General features: G+C 27.7%; 1 protein-coding gene across 2 annotated transcripts; it reads right to left on the reverse strand.

Annotated features, from left to right (window-relative positions):
• Positions 1–404: 404 nt before the first annotated feature.
• Positions 405–24109, reverse strand: oys (lysophospholipid acyltransferase 6). 2 transcript variants are annotated; one of them, XM_011500118.1, is made up of 11 exons: positions 23877–24109; positions 15473–15618; positions 11996–12073; positions 7222–7313; positions 6543–6654; positions 6110–6236; positions 4911–5061; positions 4599–4804; positions 2936–3133; positions 2689–2840; positions 405–831 (listed from the first exon to the last, which is right to left on the reverse strand). In XM_011500118.1, the coding sequence occupies exons 1-11, from the start codon at positions 23958–23960 to the stop codon at positions 657–659; spliced, it is 1521 nt and encodes a 506-aa protein (XP_011498420.1). In that variant the 5' UTR covers positions 23961–24109; the 3' UTR covers positions 405–656. The 2 variants fall into 2 exon arrangements, with proteins under 2 accessions (XP_011498420.1, XP_011498421.1); XM_011500119.1 differs by lacking the exon at positions 23877–24109 and having other exon boundaries at positions 11996–12069; positions 15477–15519.
• Positions 24110–25205: the final 1096 nt, after the last annotated feature.

Below are 25205 nucleotides of genomic sequence, written 5' to 3' on the forward strand. Positions count from 1 at the left end.
AAGCGCGCGTTGGTCGATCGACTATTCGAAAACTCAAATCAATATATTAGAGATGTGGCAATTTCATCGGATAGGTGTCGTAATCAATCAAGTTTCGAGATTATAACTTTCCGTGACAATATAAAAATTAATATCAATGTTGAAATTTCACTTAGTTTACAATGCTCATTTCCACGAAATGGCTTATCAGTTGCTTCTGGAACGGGAGGTTCGTGCTAATAAAAAGACTCTTTGGGCCAAAGAGCGTATAGGAAACAATGACGGAGCGAGTATTTGGAAAGGTTGTAGCCGCCAACGTTAGCGCAATTATGCCTTCGCATATTATTGATGAATCGTTCGGAAAAGGGACGCGACGTAACACCAAATCAAACTCGTTCCTAATTACTAATATCAAATATTAATTCACGGTCGTCTGTTTCGATAGGGTATTTCCACCAGGTGACGAGCAGCTCGCTCTTCCACGAGACTTTCCAGAATAACGAACCAGATTATTACCCAATCGTTCCCAAGGCAGCAGCTTTTCATTAACGATCTCGATGCCCAAGCCCCATGGCTTTAAATTCCCGCAAGCAAGAAGAACACGAGCAAACGCACCCCACGGTAACACTCTCCGTCTCGCGTCATCCATCGCTCTCACGCATACCACTTGGGCCGTGTTATTTGCTCTTGTGCATGTGACCGTTAGTGTTGGCAGTGGTCCGCAATTCGCCCACTGGCTTATCATGCTTGGCTTTTGAAGTTCCTGAGCCATTGGCCTCGCGCGTCCTCGTCAACAGTGGCAGCACAAGGATCGCCGACATGCCAATAAGGTGCGGTGCAAGGTACATGTTCCTAAAATCATAAGGCAGATTTTTATGTTTCTCTCCTCTCTTTCAATTCGTTCAACGCGCAAACTGCGACAGCGAGCTTCGATAATTGTGTGGATAAGAGACACGCTCTCGGCCATATTTATCAATCGTGTCTTTCATTAATTATGCATCGCAAAATGAAGGAGGAGGAGGAGGAGGAGGATGAGGAGGAGGAGGAATCGTCTAAGGAATGATTAGCGAGTGCTCGAGCGAGATACGCAGTTAATTAGGAAAATTTATTGAAACGATCGAACTTGAACGGTTTAAGCATTGAGAAATGGATATCGATTCGCGATATTGATAAATCGTGGGCGTTTAATTTTTATAAAAATAAAAGCTCGAGTATTTTTATTTTACAATTTGATTGTTCGCCTACCTTATGTCCGTTGTAAATCTGTAAAACAATTATTAAAAATGCCTCACGACGCAAACTTTATTTTTAACGCGCACGATTAAACTAAAAATAACTTTAATTATGTGCTAATCTTTATTTATTCTTTTCTTCATAATTACACGTAACTCAGTTAATGAAATTTTGCCAATTGTCAAAAATCCGTGCGAACTGAGGTACTTCAAAATTTCAAAAAAATTAATAATATTAGACGCGCTCGCGTGCGACGTACACACGACACGCGTACGGTAGAAAAATAATTTTCTTTTGTCCTCTTTCGTTGCGCTTCAAGGATGCGTTTGTATTTTTTTCTTTTTAATAAAACGAGAAATACGTGCGGAAAGTCGTGCAGCCGTCACCCCCACTCCACATAATACGTTTTAATGTTCGTTTGCGCTTCATTGAATTCATAGGGACAAATATATCTGTATATGTACCACTGTTGTTGTTTGCATTGACATACGTAAACGCACGCACGCACGCACGCACGCACGCACGCACGCACGCACATTTATGAATATGCATATGCGCATATTTATTTCATGCACGATACTGCCTACTGTTTATTATTAAACGAAATGAGATACTTCCAGATAATGTTTGCCATTGGTAAATTTATTAATTTTTTTTATGGAAGGGTCACGCATTGCAAAATTATTTAATCGATAGGACTTCAGTAGCGTACATACCTCGGAAAAAGAAGCCGCAGTCACAAGTGTTCATATAAACTATTTAGAAGTTCCGTGCAAACGGAAGTTCGATCGTTTGAAAAATGCTTCGCGAAAGGTATGCGGTGCGCGCAAGTTTTGCAAAAACTTCAAAAGCGGTGCCGCTGCTCACAATGTCATTACGAATCTTGGAAAAGCAAAATCCGTGGCACAATATCGCGGTGCACGTATATTGTCGGAGCTCTATAAGATAACTAACTGACATTAAAAGCTTGTGCTCGGCGAACGTGAGATTTGAGGCGTCATCTGGTGTGACTTTGTTGTATCATACAACAACAACACCGCTGCGGTCACGTCGGCTTCACTCGTTCATGCGTCTGGCTAAAGTTTCTTTTTCTTTTATCATCTCGGTGACGGATGAAAGAGATGAAAGAGAGTTTTCGATTAATGATGGAAAAATTGAATTGAGTGGAGGGGTGGTTGAATGGAAGTTTCCTAAATGGTATTTGTGAAATTTATTTGCCAATGTGAAGGACTTTGGTGAAATCTAAATCAATGAAGCACTAATGGATTTCTGTCGAGTAAACAATGCGTTGAGTATGCATAAATATACATTTATATACATATATATATGTGCGAATTTCAAAGGTCTGATGATGAGCAACAAGCTTCAACATAATTCTTAAGTAATACGTAAATTATGAAAAAATTCCAGTGTCATGCTCAATGAGTAATATCGATAATCTTAAAAAATAAGAAATATATATTGAAAACGACTTACAGGTACAAGATGATACTAGCACGAAACTCAAGGAGAATAAAACTAAAAATTATGTAGGCCAGGATAAATCTAGTTATAACCATGGTAATAATATCATAAAGTACTTTCTTTGTTTTTGAGGTAAGAAAATATGGTCTAATGCATCGACGAATCTATGGCAAAGTAATAAAATAGGTTAACCACGCATAAGCTCATGACAAAAAAAGGAACATATAAACTTGGATATTTGAATAAATTAGAAACATACCGATCTAGAGGCAAATGTAATCAAAGCTCCATTGGCAAACGTAAGATAATATCCAGGGTAAAAACCATGCCACAGAGCGGAAAGACCATAAGTGAGAATGGTTTTGTTGTGTTTCACTCTTTCGTAGACGATCATTCTTAACCATCGATTCGTGCCCTTATTCCATGCTTGAATAGCATCTTTTAAACTTAAAGCTGTCTAAAAATTACATAAAATGAAAATAATCATTGAAGGTATAAGAATTTGGATAAGTTAGCATAAATATTGTCACAAATACAACAGGTACATATTTATAAATAGCTTTGAGTCAATTAATTAAAAGATAAACTATATGGATTAAAACAAATTGATATAGAAAATGAGATTTTGCAGTTAACACAATATATTATCTACACTAAATAAAGTATTAAAATAATGTAGTTAAAATGAATGATTTATAAAGATATCTTGTATGTCTTAATGCGTTTTAAGAAAAGCATCGAAACAATTATTTGCTATTTAAAACTAACATTAATAATAGAAGAAGATTTAATGCGGATATTAAATTATTAAATTAATATAATGTATAAACATTTACATATAGATATATAATTAATCAGTTGGCTAACTATTAGCCTTAATAAGAATAATCAAAAATCTATTATCGCTGTTCTTAATATTGATAAATCGACTATTATGTAAAATTTGTAATAATAATTATGTATATTCAGTTTATAAATTATAAATAAAATTATTGTAAGTACCACTTCCAAAAGATAGAGTATTATGTACAGGAGGTATTTTTGTTTGAAAAAATGAGGTCAAAATAATATTTACTTATGATAAGGGAAAGTTTGGTATAATTCACACACTCGCAGATTTAATTGATATTATCTGTATTGAAACATACATTTGCAGTTTAATCTCAAGAAAATCCAAGACATTTATTTAGATAACCATCATTTCAGATAAGATATCATACGTTTTAATAATAAATTTTTACAGTTTATTATTACATCATAATTACAAAGGATAACGATTAGAGTACGAATAATAAAATATTATCATGAGAATCAAAATCACATTAAAATTTAATATTCCATAATATCTTTAGATCCAATACGTTTATTTTGAATAAAATTTTTTAAGATCATGATAAAAATTCATAAAACATTTCATTTTAAGCGTTACTATTATTGTTATAAGTAATTTTAGTGTATAAAAGTATGGTAAAATAACTTCAAAATCAAATAAATCTCAATGTCTTAAAATTTACGCAACTAATTTATTTTTGTTGATTTCAATTAATTTGACTTTGTGTAAAAAGAAGTTGTCCGTATCAATATTATGAAATAATTTACTGAAAGAAAAATTCAATATAAATAATGAATAAATTATGCGTTTTAAAATTAAAATGATATAAATTTTTATGATTAAAACAGAAGTACGCATTTTTACAAATTAATTAAACCATTATTAGAATTATATAATTTTTCTTTATCGTTATTCAATTTTTTTCTTAAATTTTCGAAACATTGCAAATAATTATATCCTCCTTCATCCAAGCAAAAACATTTCCTCTACATCTTACGGTCATTCTTTGGTACGCTTAACTTACTGAAAAATTATTTATAAATATAAAGGCTCAGGATAGTTTATAATTGGAATAGGTGTTATGAAATACCTCAAATTTGATGGCGTCAACATTAGAAACGAGATCCCATCGGGCTGTGCCATCTTCCCTATAGCCATTAAAGCCTAGACCAGAATTGTTACAAATTGCATCAGCGAAAAGCCAGGCGTGATAATACTTAAAACGAATTAACATAGTTGATAATATCAGGTACCAGTATTTGTAAAGCATTGAAGTATTGTTTAGAAATTCTTCATCTGAAAGAAAGAGAAGAGCCAATGAAATAGTTTGAAATAATTAGATATACCGATAAATGCTTAAATAAAGTATATATTCATTATAAATTAAGAATTGAATCGGTACCTTTAATTTTTTTAATTGGATAAGAAGGGAGGAGAATGATGAATATTAATGCACATATGAGACTCGCTATAACTTTTTTTATCACAACTACATTCGGGGATGGTTCCATTATTATTTTATTTACTTGACCATTTTGTTCGTCGCTCGCATTCTTTCACAGTAAACAAATAAAAGATCAATATTAATTTTATAAAAAAATATATTTTCATTATTATGATTCGTATGATGTTAAATTATAAAAAATTATGTTATTATGTTTGAAAAATAAATCATTTTCTTTTTATTATCTTATTCGAGTTTTCAATTTTGAAATGGACATAAACTGTATACAAATTGTCAACATATTTAATTTCTTTGTAAATTTGTAATAAATTTGTAAACATTCAATTTAAAACAAATCATATCGATTAAATATTTTAATTGTACACCATAACTATTTAAATTTAGTTCTTGATTTTGCTTTTAATAACATTAATTAACATTAATTAACATTAACAAATGAAAGATCGATGTAATAAAAATTAATTAAATTCAATATAATATTTTATTTTTCGAGAAGCTTTTCCTTTTTTATTAAATAATAATTCTATGATACTATTTCATTGAAAAAAAAATATATATATATATATATATATATATATATATTATGCAGTTAAATTATTATTTTTAAAAGAGAATTTCAATAACCAATAACAATTTTTGTCTTAGTTTGTAATTTAAATATAAGCAGGAAGTAAAATATTATGCATTTACGTTTAAAACGGTATAATATAATTATTTTATTTAATAAAATACTAAATATTATTTAGATTTTCTTTTACTAATCGTAGAATTTATTTTAATTTTCACAATTCAATAAAATAATTCAATTTTATATAATTTATTAAAAAAAAAATGTTTAATATACTAAACAAATAAATTTTGCAATTATCGATTAAATAAGAGCTTTTAATGTTTATGGCTTTAAGTATATTTTTTTCATTTACATCATTTAATTAAAATTATATTTTTAATATACAGTACCATATAATATTTGATAAAAATCATAATGAGTCATTTTCAATAATAACTCATGAAGGTATTGTTGAGGCTTAATTTTTATAGCCCATTTTGTTTAATCTAGACTAAATACATTACAAAACTCTGAAACAATTTGTTGTTTGCATAAAAAAATGTATAAAATGTATAAAATACTTTACCGTTAATAGTTTGTGACCACGCCCATGAATAAAATCAATGTAGTCACGGTAAAAAATTATAGGCCCCACCATGAGAGCTTGAAAGTGAAAAATATAACTGAAGTATTCCAGCATAGTTGGCATTTTTCTGGAAAAATTGATTTAATAATTTTTTTTTTTTTTTTTTTTTTGTTTTGTTTGTTTGTTTGTTTGTAAATTATAAGCACAAGAATAATGTATAAACCGCTTACGGTATGTTTTCATAAAGTTATATATTATAATTTAAAGAAAAGCATGTTTCATTCGTGCGAGCTAGTGAAAATTGAAAAGTTGCGAAAAAGTTAAGAGAAGAGAGCTAAATACGATAATGAATAAAATAAAAATAAATTTCTAGTGAAAAAATACTCTGCAATAGATTTTGACAATTAATTTTCCCGTACAAATTTGAACGTACTGCACGGCATGGTCACGTTGTGTTGGTGTGAGTTCTTCCTCCTTACATGTCAGCCCATCATGCACACTGTAAGCTAGACTCGTTACTTTCTGAGTAATAACCATCAGTGGACCTGTTACATAAATAACTTTTTTATTTCAACTCAACTATTTCAAAAGAAAAGTAACAATGTAACACACGTGTACACGCACGCACACAATCATACAATATTGTTTGCTTATTGCATTTATTACATTTATCAGCTTTTATACTTTTTTTTTATGTTTTATTTACAATTTAGTTTAATATATTTATAATGTATATATTGTTACAAGTTTTTTTTTAATTAGAATTGGAAAAAATATGTTTGCTTTAAAAGAAGTGTAATTTTTAGATGACTAATTAATGATAGACACTGTTTTTTGTTTTTTTTTAAGTAATTATGTGCATTCGTATTTCAGTATAATTAACCATATCAAAAATAATATGAATAATTAATTTTCCTGTACATTACATTCTATAGTATATAATAAATTATAGTAATAAAGATATTTATGTTCCTAAGTCAAAGCTATGCGTGCATATAGTGTTAAACAAAACAAACAAAAAAAAAAACAAAAAAAAAAACAAATAAAAACCAAATAATTGCCATTATTAATACTTAATTATGCATAACGTTGTTATTACAATAATAATTTACCAGTAATGTCAAGAGTATAGGAGCCATAGTCGTACATTTGTCGATGAAAGTGTATACACGATAAGTATATTAGCGCTACAGCAAGAACTACTCTGCAAATAAGAATAAAATAGTTTTATAAGCGAAATTCTATTTCTTTGAGAATGAATCTCATATTTATAATCTTTATTCTTAGAAAAATCGTGTATATCTTTATCCTTGAAATAATCGAAATTAACTCGCTTAATCTCATAAACCATAAATAGTAAGAAATGAGAGTAAGATATATCATTACTTTTTCCTCAATGTTACAAAGAAATGTTAGAAAGTCATTAATGAAAAAATATTTATTTTTCTTATTTCAATTAAATTCAGAGCTATTATTATATTGTTATCTAAATTCCATTTCATATTGTCTTTTTCATTGTTATTTTTTAATTTATTTCAAAAGTTTTTTTTCGATGTTTCATAAGCATCTAATAAAAGCCTTTACATAATTTCTTTATTTGCTATTATCGTAAGGTAACCCATGCATTCTAATTAATATATATGTAATTTATTTCTGTAAAATGACATTTAAAAACTGCTTCATCTTACAATTGCGGAGTTGTCTCGTATTTCTATTTTGTATAAATTTTTCATATTGCAACTTATCAGGAACAAGCTATGATTACTTTTGCATTACAATTAATATAGACTATATGATGTATTTTTTAATTGCGTAATTTGTTAATCTCATCATTTTTTAATATTAAAATATTAGAAAATAATATTTTTTAAATATAAATACATATGTAAGATAAGAAATATAAATAATAAAATCATAATAACAGCATAAATACATTTTTCTAACGAATTTCATTTCTACTGTTGTGTTCTTTCGGAATATTTTACAAAGAATCATTTGTAATTTTCAAAACTTCATTAATATATTAAATATATTAATATATTAAAATAGAGCACATGTTGCTTTTTTTGAACAAAAAATTAATTCGTTTTATGATATGACTCTATAAACAAAATCTCACTTATTTTCCATTCTGCTTATATTTATCTAACCAATAATTTGCATTTATATTATTGTTAAATAAATTTAACAATATTTCTCAATTTAAAGAATTAAGATGTACTCAGAGCTGATTTTTTCGAATGCAAAATATATACCAACAGTTTCTAAAATTTTTGTCAAAATAAAATCCCATATAAAAAAATTTATAAAAAATTTCATAATTGCATAAAAACATTTATCGATTGATTTTCGATCGATCGAATGATTTATTTGATTTATCTCTATTTTAATTCATGCTTTCGTAACACCAAATCTCATCAGTTGGCATTTATAAATGATTCCAAATCAATAATGACTTTACTAAACCGCTAATAATAATGATGATACATGCAACGAGAATGAACACGATTTCTTCTTTAATTAATTATAAATTATAGTTTAATAATTTGATGATTTGATGTCAATTATACGTAGATATTCATAAAAATTGTACAATAGAACTCTTTTCACTTCTTTTCTAATTAACATTTTATTTATTAATGAGGCATAATTTGAATTGCATGAATAATTACAAGTACTTCATACTTTGTGATTATTTTTCTTATTACTATATTATATACAAGTGTATGAATCAATTAGAATAATTGAGTTTTTTCGTAGTAGCTGTACGGTATAATAGATCATATTCTGAGCTTTGCATATATTTTGCATGCACGCGAAATATAATGTATTAATGAAAAAAAAAATATTTCAATTTAAGTGAAAATGATAATTATTTCCAATTGGCAATAACTAAATATGAAATAACATTTTATCGTTCAATGATATTATTATATGTTTAATGATAATCTGAATACTAATAATACTACATTAATTATAAATTGCAACAAGAAATTTTATAAAACGATTGTATAGAAATATTTTTTTAATATAAATAGTATTTATATTCTCATATAATTAATTGTCAATCATTTGATATACAGTTTATTTATTTATATAAATTGTATATATTATCGGTATAATTTTTTTTTATAAATTTTAATATTCTGCATTCAGCTACAAGTATAAATGACATATTTATTATAACATATATATATATATATATATATATATATTAGAGTATTGGTAATTTTTCTTTATTGTTTTTCATTTTTTAATTAGCATGGCTGAATACTATTTTACTTTTATGAATTAAAATAAAGTCCATATGAATATATGTTTTGTTTTTTTTTGTTAAAATTTATAGTAGAATTTATTATTTGTATATTGTTTAAAAAGGCGATTCAGTTTGCTAAAGAACTAAAAACGCAGTAGCCTTTTTTGAGATAATTGTATTACTTATATAATTTCTTAAATGTCTAACAGCAATATTTCATCTTTAATTTAGAAAAAAGTGCATGAGTATGAATGTTTCATTATTGTTTTTCATTTTTGTCGAGATAAAATTTAACACTTCATTGTACTATTTGTACAATGAACCACGTACGTGCATATTTTATATAATTAAACAGAACTTAATACATTTTAATGTCTAAATCTATTTTGATTTTTCATTGCTTTCGTTATTTTCATTTATTAATTATTAATTAAGTTTTTTTCTCAAATTTGTTAAATTAATGTCAATGTTTCGTAATTTACATTAACTTACAGCATTTGCTATTGTCATATAATTATATTTATATCATACATATTAGATTTCATTCACATTAATTTCTAACATTTTTAAACCGATTTTAATTATTGATTTAGCTATTTAAATTTTTTATTTAATACATTAGAACTATGATTTATTGTCAGATGAATTTAATGGAAAGCTCAGCATTGAGTAATTTTAATATACACATGCAAACTTTCTCCAATAAATCATTCAAATGCTTACATTAACAACTAATTATAAGTTATTTTCCATTTAAATTTAAAAAGAGGAATTAATGTTAATAAAAATTTTACGTCTTCTGTATTTATGTCTAAGCTTTATTTGGTCGACATCGCTATTCACACAAAATATATAATTTTGTTCAAATAAAATATGAAAACAATCAATACTACGCACAAAATTTTCTCATACACATTGTTTTAACCAAACATAATATTTGAGTTCCTATAATCTACTAGAAACATATTGAATTTGAAATGTATTTTTAGAATTTTTATTCATGAAAGAAAAGTGCAAATGACTGTTGGTGAAAACTGTTATAAACATTACGTAGCAACGCATATATTTACAGTTATTATCGATAATTTATTGTGCATATGATAAATCTCGACGGAGAGTGAATATTGTTTAACAAATTTAATTATTCTCTTCATTATATTAGTTTTATTTATGGTAATAAATTATTTAATTGTATGGAATTAATAGAGTATAATAGAATAATATGTAAAGTGTAATATTGTTACGCTTATTTATCATATATTCATAATTTATTTCCTTCAAAACATACGAATGGAGTTGAACCTATAAAAAATACTGTGGTGCAACATCAGTGTGTCTATAGTTACAATCTAAAGATTAAAATCAACAATTAATATAAATAAAGTTATTATATTTATTCACTCGATTTATTTCTATTACGTGGAATTAACAAGAATTATAGAAAATATGGAAATTCAGCGTAAATATAGAAAGTACCAGTGTTTTATTAGTTAATCATATCGCATTAGGGAAAGTTGAAAAAGCGAAACTGCTCACGAACTGATATCATACATAGAAAACGGCATGCATTAATTGTAATTTAATAATACATTCAAGAGATACAAATCGCTTGAATTATAATGATTTTCAATGAATAACGACCCAACATTATAGATTTCAAAGAAAATTATCCACAATTTTGATAATTTTTTTCACTGAATTTCTGCATAAAGGGAGTAAGAATTTAATAAATATTATATTGCTATATAAAATTTTGTATTTAATAAGTTAAAAAATATTAACAAAAAAATTAATCAAAAATTATTTTTTTTAATTACTACTTTATCTAAATCCATTCATATACAATAAGCGTTCATTTATTAATATCATAATCAATTAATTTATTTCGGAATGATACGTGTTGGATGTTAGTCATCATTTATTTGCATCTCATACGCATCTTCAAGTTTCGGAATTGAGATTATCTAAGCATCATTGAGCAAAATGTCAGGGATTCACTGGTTAAGAGCGCCGAACATCTCTTTTTTTTTTTTTTTTTTTTTTTTTTTTTTACACTTTTTTATGATTATCTCGAGCATATATTCGACAGCATCGCATTTTACGTAAAAACCACTCGTGCATTCATCGACATATTCTCACTTACTTTACATTTATAGCCAGATTGTCGTCAAACATGACAAGTCATTTTATTTTAATTACACAAGTTATCAGTTCTTTAAATTTAAAATTAAAATCAATAATGTGAAAACAATTCTATTAGGCACAATAATGCAATGATTATATGATTATATGTGAAGGCGTGTATAGCTTTCCCCCTTTGAATCGCAGACGATTGGAATACAAATATTATGAAAACGTTGAATATTTAAAATTTGATATATCCAATGAATAATCATGATCCGATGGCATAATCTAAATTATTTGGAGTTTATGAAATTATTTAATCATCGGAATCATATAGCATGAGTAAAAAAGAAAAAATAATAAAAGAAAGAATAGAACGAGGTCGGGTCAAATGGAAAGAAATGAATAGCTTAGAGAACTAAAAAAATCTATCGTTAAATACGTCTTAGTTGAATTAATGACTAGACAGCTATTATAATGTAATAAATAAAATTAGAAAAACTTACCGTTGCATGTGATGGGGATCCAAGGTTCGCATGGCAGCATAACATATTGCTGGCAGCCCTGCCAAATGCATCGCCTGCCTTAATAAAAAGAGAATGTCGATTCTTGTCAATATATAAACATGTATTTTGCGATAGAGAAAGAAATATTTAAATACAATTAAATAATGCATAAAAATAAATTTTCATCACCATTCATATTCTTAATTTTATCTATGTTTAATTTTAATATGATCTATATTAAACCGGATACTGGTAATTGAAACAATTTGTTTTATTTTCTTTTTTTACTTTTTATTACTGTGATTTATATTAAACCGGATGCCGTTATTTACAGCCGCTAAATCGCACTTTCCCACGAAAAACATTGACTCTTTAGATCTAATAATTTCACATCGGATTCTAATTTTAGTCAAAGTTCTTCGACAAAATATGCATTATTTTATTTTATTTTATTTTATTAACATGCCGATCACTGAATCAAAAATCCAAAATAAATTATCCAAAATAATTGAATATCTATTATATTAAAGTATAGGCAATTGAAAATAAGTTAATAATGTATTGTATGATTCTTGTATGTTCCCTAAGTGGAATTTATGAACATAATATAAAAGCAATGAACAAGCGATTGTTTAAAACATTTTATATATATTATTTAAATTTCAAGTATAAATTTTTAATGACGAAATGTCCACCATTTCAATTAAATATGTATGTAATTGTAATTTTCATGTTAAATCAATATTTAATAATTAATTGTTAATATTATGATTATTATTGTTAAGAATACGAATGAAAATGGCTAAATTCGAAAAAATTTATAATTCAAAATGGTCGATGTTAAGAAATAAATCTTAATCGAGCGCTCATACACAATTTAGCTTTGCGACAGCGTTTAATGACCATCATAACATTTACAGTTTTATATAAATTATATAAATATTAATTAATAATTCGATAATATTCAATATCGTTGTAAATACCTAACGAGACATTTAAAAAGCTTCATATAATATCTTAGAATTACATATTTCTAAGATGTTCTTCCGTTACTTTAAATAACTTGGAAATCAATTGTAAAAAAAAAAAAAAAAAAAAAAAAAAATGGGAGATCGTTCTCATTTTTTATCTAAAATTTTTTTTATCCTTAATAGCGCTAGTATCTAGTTTTCCTAGTTTAATTGAGAAAATGGAGGACATTCCATTGTCAATAGCAGACGAGTACCTTCTAGTCTATACTTTATGGATTTTCTATTTTCTACTGAATCCCGTATCACCTTAGTGCGTGCGTTCTAAAAGCCAACTAGATATGCTTTTCACTTAAACATAAACTTTCTTCAACTATTTTCCTACTAAAAATATCAAGGTTATACGTTAAGTATAACGTATGTGAAGCACAATACTGAAATTTAAAAAAATTACGATCCTCCATTGAAGTGATAATACCAAAGAAACATTATAATTCGAATACAAGAATAATATTTATTATTATAAATTTGCATCCATCATCCATAATCGACATAAAATTAAGATTCTACATTATTTTTTTTTCACGCTAATAATCATTTGAACCATCTACGATATTACGACTTATCTACTAACCAAATACGATATCTACGTAATTTAGTTTTAAAAATTTCAATATTATCTCCATAATATATAAAATATTCAATTGTTACATGAAAAAAAAAAAAAAAAAAAAAAAAATAGATTGAAAGATGGATTAATTTGTTGCTGGATTTAAGAGCTTATCGCTTACACGGAAATGTGGCAAAGATTTTAGATTTCGTAAAAGACTCGCGCATCCGTTACGGATTACGAAACAGCGGATTGTGGCCTATAAAGGCAGGGATGGGGAGGGGCAGTGTAATCTTCTTGTTGTTAGAGAAGAGTTATGGCACCGTGCTAAAACAGGATAGTGGTTTCCTTATAGAATAAACTTTAAGGGAGATTGAGATTTATGTAGACGTTGGTATGAAATCACGAGAGCGAGTAAATGATTTATATATAATATCTTGGAGCAAAGCTAGCGTATCGAACAATTGGAAAAAGTAATGTAGATTAGTTTGAGAAATTCTTCGTGTTACCCACTGATAGATTTAACACATTATCAGCTGCGTAAGTGTCGGAGCGAGAGAATGACAGGTGGAGAAAAGTCGATTTATTCCTTAACATCGTGTCTTATGGTCGCCTTTTGTCTATTAATATTTTCCCTCAAATTACATGAAGCTGACCTTTATTAATTTAATCGAGGATTTATCTATTTCTTTCGTTCTTTTTACGCAGAAGATGTGGTGCCAAGCGGTAGTGTAGTGTATACAGCTTCACCAGCGACCTCATGCCAACCTAGACATCGTTGAGGCAGCTAAATATTCATCCTGAGAACATTAAGTAACAGACCTTGAATGCCCGTAACCAAAGTGAAATTATAGACTCATTCCTTGCGATACCGTTACAACGTGAAATACTACATTTAATTATTGAATCTGTATACACTTGATAAAAACTTAAATTACAATAACGCCATTATAGTTTAAAAATTCAATTCTCATAATTTTTAAATAATGCAATGGCAATAAGTATCACCACGGCAAAGAAGATCCTTTTAAAAATAGTGATGCTATCTCAAATCTGACATTGTGAAAAATGAAATTTAAAATTTAATAATTTAAATCACTTTTTGTCCTTTGTTGAATCCTATAGCTGAAATATTATTTAGACATTTGTATGGGCATCGATCATATTTTTCTCGAAGCATTTAATAATACAATTGAAGTGACCGATTTCGTTGTCTAATTTTCAATTGACTCTTTCAATTTTGTTGTATTGTACGTTTCGAATTTTTACCGTTTGAACGTAAACGTATGTAGTTATGTAAGTATTCCTCTTACAACGGTCCTATTTCAGTACGTTATTGGTGTAACGTTAGTATTCAAAGCACAGTTTATTTATCTACATAAATTTGCGATATAGTATATACCGCTAGTAATTTAACGACTAGAGCTTATAGTAAACTCATTCGGTAGGCTTTAATAGAGGTAAAATATATTGCAATAATGATATGATATTTGCAATTGTAAATATTGATGATAATGATGATTATGAATGTGTGTGTGAGAGAGAGAGAGAGAGAGAGAGAGAGAGAGACAAAGACACCAATTATATAACAACAATAACAATAACAACAGTAATAATAATATAATTTGTAAATCTCCATTAATATACAAGTTTGGCGAAAATATCTAAACGAATAAATATATTTTTTATCGTTTAGTACAGTGATAATGTCATACTGAATATTTCTGTAAATTAATACCGAAAAAATATTTTGTCGTTAAATTACAATTATTAGCCTATATTTCTACTTGAGTAAAAAAAAAACATTATTATTTCGATTATATATATATATATATATATTATTTGATAATTAGAAGTACAAATTATATTATCTTATAAAAAAAAAAATCTAAATCTTACTTGCCAAAACTGAAGTAACCAAGCATAAGACCAATTACAAGTCCAAATAAATGTCTGCTGGACGGCGAGGAGGACGTTGGATCTAACGATAATCTCAAAAATCCAGCCAATCCCAAAGCTGTGAACTGGGTTATTAGAAAATTTACCTATGAAAAACACAAGTCATGCCATTATGTTAAATGAGTAAATTATATTAATATAGACATTGAATTCATAATCCAGATAATTCAGCGTTATTATTAGTCATTATTATGTAAAATTGTAATTATAATGATGATGATATTTTATTGTATTTGTTAATACAATAGAATACAATATTATATTAAGATATTTTAAAAATTTTCTTTTAATGCTATTTAACAAATCTAATATACATTATACTTTTATAATGACTACTTTTTATAATATAATTTCATAGTTATACCATTAAAGGTGTATTTTATACTTGGAATATACATGCAAATATATATATATATATTTATAAATTTTTTACAATACATATGACAAATCATTTATAATTTACTTTCACCAAGATGTAAAAATTATTAAAACTTTATATCGGTATTTATTTATTATATAATATATACGAGGTGTATTTTTCTTTTATACAAAAACAATAATTGTTAAGAAATTAAAACATGCATTTGGCAATTCATCTTAATTGAAAACATCCTGATTGAAAGCATTTTAATTATAATAAGCAATAATTAATACGTTCTCATAAGTTCTTTCACAATTCTTATTTAAAAAAATAAGATAGTATTTAACTTTCATTTAATTACTGATGCTTTTGCATACATTTCATTTATTATATATTTATTTTGCAAAAAAAAAGATTTTTCTTTATTGATTTTAACATTATAAATATTTGATGGAAATATTCTCGACATGTATCATATTTTTTTTAGATCTTATAAAAATATATTTTATTCTTATTAATTAAAATGCAATTAGTGTATCAAACATTTTTGTATTATCGACTCATCTGTTACGAATAAAATAATATAAATAATAGACTTTCGTGGAAGATTTAGTAATGAAGTAAAAGATTTAGTAATACTATATTGTGATGTTAAAACTAGAAATTCAATGTATGAGTCATTGCAAATTCTGCATGAAATATTTGCATGTTGACATGTTAATTATAAAATAGTTAACAATAGTAATTTAAAAGTAAAAATTTTGATTAATTACAGAAAATTTGGGATATTATAATAAAATTTAATAAATAAACTGAATAAATGAATAAAAAAACTGAAATAAATCATTAACAAATTAAAATACTTCATGAACGTTAATGTACCAGTCACATAATTTCTTTACCTTTCACATTTCACTGTACTAATTTACTTTAACTTTGTTGCAAATCAAATATAAGCGATAAACATAATTTTACTTAGAAAATTTTATTTAAATTTATTTTGGATATTTACTTTTATTTTCATATATATCAAGAAATATATATAAAATATATATATATAAAAAAAAAAAAAAAAAAAAAAACGCTCATAGATATTTCTAGATAATAAAACATTTATAGTGTTACTTTTTCACGCTCATCCATATGTTAATTATTTAATATAAAATGAACAGAGAATAAATTAAATAAAAAGTACGATATAAGGAGCCACGGGAAAGAGAAAGTTAATAATTATATTATTTTGTTTATAATGCTATCAGTATTTATTATTAATTGTTGGGTTCGATGTTTGGAGAAATTGTTTTTCAACGTATTATCGTAAAGAAGTTTTTAAAATAAATTTTTTTTTTTTTATATAAATAGATGGCAAGTATTTTAGAAGAAAAAAAAGCAATAAAATAAAATTTACTATATTACTATTTTATACATGATTCGTAATATATAAGCAATATCATTTAAAACTTATAAATCAATTATAAATACACTACGTGCATGTATTAGAGATAACAAAAAATTTTTACGTTATATACGCCATGAATTTGAAAGCAATTTTATCGAGTCTATTTTAAAAAATCCTTTGAAACAATGAATTATTAGAAAAGGTTTAAAATGTCATTCGTTTCATAAATATTTAAGTGAATGTTTTGCAATTTTTGTAAAAAAAAATATTGAATAAATATCAGAAATATGATATTTTTTTTAATAATAATTGAAAATGAAATTAAGCCTTATTAATTGAACAAAAAGTTTGCAGTATGAAATTAATAATTACACAACTTTAGTTAGTACATATTAGTCATCAAACATATACGGAAAGATAATTAGAGTTAAAATAATTCTAATTCTCGATGACTGTTTATTTGATCTTTGCTCTACTTCCATTTGGACGTGAAAGAATTCAAAATTAGAGAAGTATTTTATTGAAAATCTTTTACAATTGCTAGTTATACGTTCTTGATCATTTTAATCAAGAATTAATTAACGATTGTGAGAATAACCACGCACACTATACAATTGAAGAGAATATGAATTGTATATAATACTCAATGTTGATTACTTTAAATATACAAAAATCTACTGTATCAGTATCTTTTGTTTTATTTTGTTTATTATAAATTATAGTGTATTATTTCCCATTATTAATATGTCATTTATTTCACGTATTAATACTATGTTTGCATATTGAATTTTCTCTTCAAAATTTCAATTATCTAAATATAATAGTTTGTAAATGTTAATACTCTAAATTTTTAAATTACATTATGTATAATTAAAGTTTTTATAACTTCCTTGTATAGTTTTATATACTATGCAACTTTGTATTTCAATCTTCTTATAACAAATGCTTTATTTTTATAATTTATATAATAGATGCAAGAAAATCGACCATTTTCTTCTGTGTGTCTGTCTGTCTGTCTCTCTCTCTCTCTCTCTCTCTTTCTCTCAATCACAGATTTAATTAAGAGAAATTTTCATTATTGGCTAATATCAATAATAATGCTTCATTCAACAATTTTCAGAAATAATTAACTATTTTGGTACAATAATATCATTGATATTTTCAGTTATGTGTATCGCCAAATTTTAATTAAGAATTCTATTCATTTTAATTTTGTTACGATTAATAATTAACTTAATCTTTATCTTATTAATTATCAGTTAAAAATTAGTATCATACATATTAAGCGATTATTACTATAAATAATAATACAATTAACAATATTCTTAATATTTATTTCATTTTTTGTGTTATATTTTAATGCTAATCAATGTTGAAATATTATACTTTCAAAGTATATACGACTATATGGATTTGCTGTCAAATCGCTATCAGTGGATTCAAAATTAATTAATCTGACATGCTTATATTGTATGGTAATAGTGTTTAGCGTTAATAACAGATTATACAGTTGATTCGAAAGAATTTTATTAATTTGTTAATATAACAAGAAATATTGAATTTATAACATAAATATTTTATAAGTATTATAAAATATATAAAATAACATTACTCGTATAATACTGAGACAGAATTGTTCAATTATTCAAATTAATTTTGAATGATATAAAATGTATATTTTCCTTTTTGTGAAAAAATCATAGTGATATGATATAATAGAAAAACAAGAGACTTGGAACAATGTTCAATTATGCGAATTACAGTAAAAATATTAATTTAAGAATAAAAAGTATTTGTTTGCTTACAACTTAAATGTCAATTTTGTGAAATTATTGTCCCAACAGATTCAGATTTATAATAAACTACATAACTTTTACATGTGTTCGCTACATCTTTCAAAAATTGTATTGAAATCCATAAAGAGATTATTGCTGGTTCCATTCATTCATGGCCGACTTCATTCATTAAATACAGAAATTGAATTAACACACTTCGTATTTAATAAAGAAGTTGAACAAGGACGCGATTACATTTTATAAATTGTTACAATGTATAAACGTGCGAATTAACGACAAATACATTACACAATAAACTAAATTACAATTGATTTGTAAATAAAATATTTATTAGTATTGCATAAATAAATTGCATCCTAACATCTATGTTAATATGATTAATTATTTACCTAAGTTTCGAAATAAAATGGTCTTTATTTCAATGATAAAATAGATTCATCATATTTCATAACATGTAATAACAATAAAAACATAAAATTTTCGAAATCTGGAGATGTAAATATGTAGACAAGGGAACGAAATCAATTGGAACTAAAATTACTGCATTGAAGTAAGAATAGTTTCTACTACTAGCAATTTATAAATATAAGTATTTTTTTAATCGATGACTTCATGACAAATTTCATAATAATTACGAAATTGTTAAATCAAGTTTATTTCAATGCCACAATTTGTGGTAATAAGAGCGTTCTGATTATTCGAAAGTAATTGAATAAATGCACGGCTAGTTAAATCGGAAAAAAATGAAGATAATTGAAATAACAGGATTTAATCCAATATTTAATGATTCAATGAGAGTATAAGAAAATTGTTTATTATTTCAAATAATAAATAATTTTATGTATTCTAAGAATTCAAGGGATTTGGCATTTTACTCATTATGTTTGCCCTCCTATGAATATTTACAGTTTGTTAAAATTGTTCGTGGCGGCTTATTTTTCAATTGATTTTTTCTTCAATAAAAATGCCAACATCAGCAAAAATGTGTTAACATAAATAATTCCTCTCTTTTTTTTTTCTTCGTCATATTAGCAATATTTTTAATATTATAATTTTTATGCAGAGTTATTGTAAATTAATTTTGAGAAAATGCGTTTAAAAATAATGCATCGAAAGTCGAGTTTATAAGAAATTTGACAATTCTATCATGAAAGAGATGTTTTAGAATTTAAAGTTTATGTAAAGCATGAGTAAATTTAACAAGAGTCCCTGCATTTTTACAAATATTTGCAATATGTTTGATCAATTTTGCCATAACGTAGTTTCCAAATTCTAAAAACTCGTTTTTTAATTTCTTCAAATCGACGTTGCAACCACCTTCCATTATTAAATTACAGTCACCTATGTATGATAAGGTGACATAAACTTATATGAAGTGTTATAATGATAATATATGCCGGCAAAAAACCATTTTCAAGCTAAGTAACCTCAAACATTTAATGAAAAATATATACTCGACAATTTTCAAGTAAGTATCTGTAAAATTTAGCCTATCATGAAAAATAGAAGAAATTAGTATTATTGGATCGTGAATGGGCTCACAATGTTACCTATTAATCCTTTTTACTAACATTTAATAATGAATATTAAAAAGTAGTCAAATATAATGTGACGTAGCGAAGTATAAAGTATTGCTATTTACAATGAGTTATTGAATCGAATAGATTTTATAATAGATTTTAAAATAAAAATCAACTTTAAATTGTGCATTTTTTTTTTCTTTACGGCATATGAAGAATTTTCTAATTATACAAAATTACTGTAAATCTAATGAAAAAAAAAAAAAAAAAAAAACAAATTTATATATATTTTAATTTATCTGAAATTATTGATTATTGTAGTAATTTAATAAAAATAATATAATACATGAACATTTTGTTACATTTTTTTGTTTTTATTCAGAATTGGATTTGTTAGAGTAAAGGTATTGCAGCTTATTGTAACTAGGTAAGTTAACATTTTTCGTAGTCCTGGATAAAAAGAAAGGGGAGGCTGTAGATATGATGAAAAGCAAACAAAAAACAAACAAACAAGAAAAAAACAAACAAAAAAACAAAAACAAAAAATCAAAACAAAAAAAAAACAAAAAAAAAAAACAAAAAAAAAAACAAAAAACTGATCTAAAATGTCATTTATATTAAAACGTATAATAGTTATAGCAAAATTTCAGTAGTGCAACGTTACTAGACTATTAGTTCATAAGCTTTCGCAAATATTTGTCCTTGTAGAAGTTCGCAAGCGCGACGTCAAAAATAGGCCTCTGAAAATAAAATCTCGCGATCATCAGTGCAACAGTTGAATACTTAGCAAGCATTCCAAGAGCAATAGAAAAAGGTTCTAGCACATTTGTACAAAAGGTCTGTCTTTATGAAGAGTGGATTTCGTGTCAATCACAGCGTTCATGTTTATTGTGATGTGCATTCGAGCTTTATTCGAGCAGATACGCGAAGATTTATTTTTAATTTTATTTCGCAGGAAAAGCTTGAGATTCATCTATGTCCGGGTAATTAGTTTTACAAGAAAGAATATTGAAATTCCTCTTTCCATTAACGTAACTATTGTGCAAATGGTACAGCTCATTCATTATATATTTGACATAAAAATACGTAATCGTAAAATTTTTATAGCAATTGTATTCTCTTAAGAGCAGAGAATAATCAAATTTGCAGCATTAGATTATATTTTAATAGATATATTAAATTACTTTCAATTGTTGTTAATAATTGTATTCGCGACTTTTTTCTTTTTCTTTTTGTTTTTTTGTTTTTTCTTTTTTGTTTTGTTTTTGTTTTGTTTTACTTTATTGTTTTATATAAAATTACTCCAACATAAATGCTTAAATTTTCCTTTAAAATCTCACGCACAGATGGATGAATTCGAAAAATTAAATTTTATAAATACTATTATAGGCCTTAGTATTGGATTATATATTTAATACGAGTAGGTGGCCTAAGAAATATGTAGAACAAAGAAGATATTTTTATAATATTATGCGTGGCTATACTTAGATACAAATATTGTGGCATGCATTTAAATTTGCAAATTAATATCACGAAATCGAACAGGATTTACTTTAGGTTAGATTAGGTGCAAAGTATATTCAGGACAATATTAATTGCCTAATTATCGAACGTCATAATAATGATGTTAAAATGTTTGTTTAGTAGAAATGAAAGGATGAAAAGCGCGGGCGCGCACTCGTAAACGCAGGCATTCATAATCCGGATTTTAAGCGTCTCAATGATCGCTGTCGAACAATAATAGTGAATAATTCTTCGGTGATTCCAATGCTACGCCTAGCCAGTATTTTAGCGCGTACCACTGTAATCAGACGTACGCTTAGTCGTGCATCTCGAAAGCTACCGAGAAGACAGAGAGGGAACGGCCATAAACGTCATTACCGCAGTTAGTCGTAAGCCGTAGATAGGATAGAGTAGGAGATTCAACAAGTGCGCGCCAACAGTTCCAATGATTGTTTTTCCTTTTTCTATTTTCTATCCGCTTTGGGTGGATCTTCTCTATCCGAATACGGTAATGGAACAATCCGGGTATTGTTTATCGTGAGTATCGCTATTGTTGCGAATGGGATTCCTCGAGGCAGCTAGCAAGCGTAAAGAAAATAGCTCGAGAAAATTAATAGAACGAAAAAGTCGAAGAAAGCGCCACGATTGTCTAGCGTGCAAGTTGTCAATTTATAACGAATACCGATATATGATGGTGCCTAAGTATCATAGGCGCTTCATTGGCTAAATTGAGAAGTTTTTTTAACGTATTGTATTTATAATCGTTTAACCATTAGGCAATTCGATGCTTGCAAATTGCATATGATCGGAATATTTATAATTCGCGATGATCGAACGAATAAATTGGCTCTGCTCCTATTGGAAAAATACGTGGAAATCGTAGTACCGCCAATCGTAGTCGTCAACGATTACGCCGAGAATTTATTATATTTTCGCTATCGGTCCAAGCATATCCAACTACTATTAATTGGGCAATGAAATTCTCTCGCATCATCTAATGCATAGTTAAAAAAAAAAAAAAATAATAATAATAAAATAAAATAAAATAAAATAAATAAATAAATAAAAAAAGTGCATCGTTCGAACTTCATGTCCATTTTCATCGAGACACTCGAATCAACGCAACATCATTACGCAATGTTCAATAATAACGCTGCAATTTGTCAATTTATTATCGCAAAAAAAAATACGAATACATTTGGAAAACAATCGATTCTTAGACATAAAGCGTGCATTCGCTTATCATTTTCCAACGTATCCTATTTGCGAATAAGCGAATAAGCAATAACTTTTATCCTTACGATCAGACGATCGACAAAGCACAATAGGCGATAGATACAATGCCAAAATATCTATTCGTAATAAAAAATAAAAAAAGAAAAAAGAAAAAAAGAAAAAAAAGAGAAAAAGATGCAAATACAATATCCGCACTGATGACATATTAGAACGTTCGCGATACGTACGTATACGGGAAAGGCAATATGGTCTTACGTACTAAAGTAGCCGAGACTCCCTAATTTCGAACTCGCGTTATAAACTTTGAATAAAAATGGCAAAGATATTTCGTCGCAAGTAGAAGAGATGCTAGAGCTAATACAGCTATACGGCAGACGTGATGTCACGATAGATTCATATACATGGGAAGGACAGAAAAAGAGCGTAAAGTAAGTAACCTAAGTAGCGAAGCGTAGCCGTAAACGCTAGGAAACATGCCGCGACGTACGCCGACACCAACCGGACCTAATACAAACGCAAGCAAACTCACTTGGTCAATGGGCAGGCCGATGAGATCGGACACCCAACTGAAGGTACGAAAGCCATCGTAATAGTCATGACCGCTGGATGCCATTGTCGAGGGATGTAAGGATATCAGCGCATTTACTCGGTTGCCCTGCGATGCGCCTCAAGCCCGAGCAGCTCTACGACTGACTAACTTACCGGGGAGAGAGACAAACAGGCATTCAGGAGAGAATGCGTGGTGTCGTATAGCTGCGCACGCATCGGACCGAGATGGAGAGATGCCGTAGCTACTCGAGAGAAGGATTGCTTGCGCCTGGAGCTGGAGGAGCAGCGGTGGTGGTGGTGGTGGCGGTGATGGTGATCGGCGGCGGCGGCGGCGGCGGCGGCGGCGGTGGCGGCAGTGGACGCGGTGGAGGGGGAGATCGAGAGAGAGAGAGAGAGAGAGAGAGAGAGAGAGAGAGAGAGGAAGTCGGAGCATAGAATCATGTAGCAATGCTGCTGTAAAAGTTAACGGAGCGACAAGAGCGCCAAGTGGTAGGCAACCCACCCACTCGCCAACACACACGCTTTATTAGAAATTAGAAAAGGGACTTGAGGGGAGAGGACAATGCTAAGTAATTAGCGAATCGTTCGGTTCACTGGCTATATCCGATATACTTAACATTGCAAGTGCGAGGAAAGTACGTGGATCGTATTACGCGGGGGAAGATGAATCATACGCGGAGCAGCGGAGATTCACGGGCCACAAGAATCATCGACAAGGATTGCGCGTAATTTATAAAATTTTAGTCCTCGGCACATGGCACATAATAACAATTCAGTCGTTTGCGCTCGTTATTATCGCAGCGGTTGTAGCAAAGGATGGAAAGCGACGAGAGACGCATTTATCTTTAATATTGTGATTGGCATTGATGAAGCATTGGCTTAGCAATTGCAATTAAAATTTCATTACGATTACATTGCTATTCTGTCTATGATACGACTGACCGATTCCTGTTCCTTCTTACCCTCGTCGTTGATGCGACTCCAAACGTTTTACTTTGCACTTATTAGCGATGCTATGAACAAATTTAATTTTTCATTCATAAGGATTTTGCACATTCATGAGGATTTTTCAGCCTTGGCAATCAATGAATCGACGAATCTTCGTATTAAAATCGGCGAATAAGCGTTCCTAGTCACATGCACATCTGCTATTTATCTTTATTCATATATGAATTATTCTACTTTGGTAAGATCTTATTAATTCGCATTGAGCGTATCTAATGTTGCGTCACCTCTGGAGAATTTTATATAGAAAATTTTATTTAAAATTTGTTTTTGTTTTATTTTCATAGTATATGTTAATTGTATT

The sequence above is a fragment of the Ceratosolen solmsi genome, unplaced genomic scaffold (genome assembly GCF_000503995.2).
Source record: "Ceratosolen solmsi marchali unplaced genomic scaffold, CerSol_1.0 scaffold41, whole genome shotgun sequence".
In the NCBI taxonomy this organism is placed as follows: domain Eukaryota; kingdom Metazoa; phylum Arthropoda; class Insecta; order Hymenoptera; family Agaonidae; genus Ceratosolen; species Ceratosolen solmsi.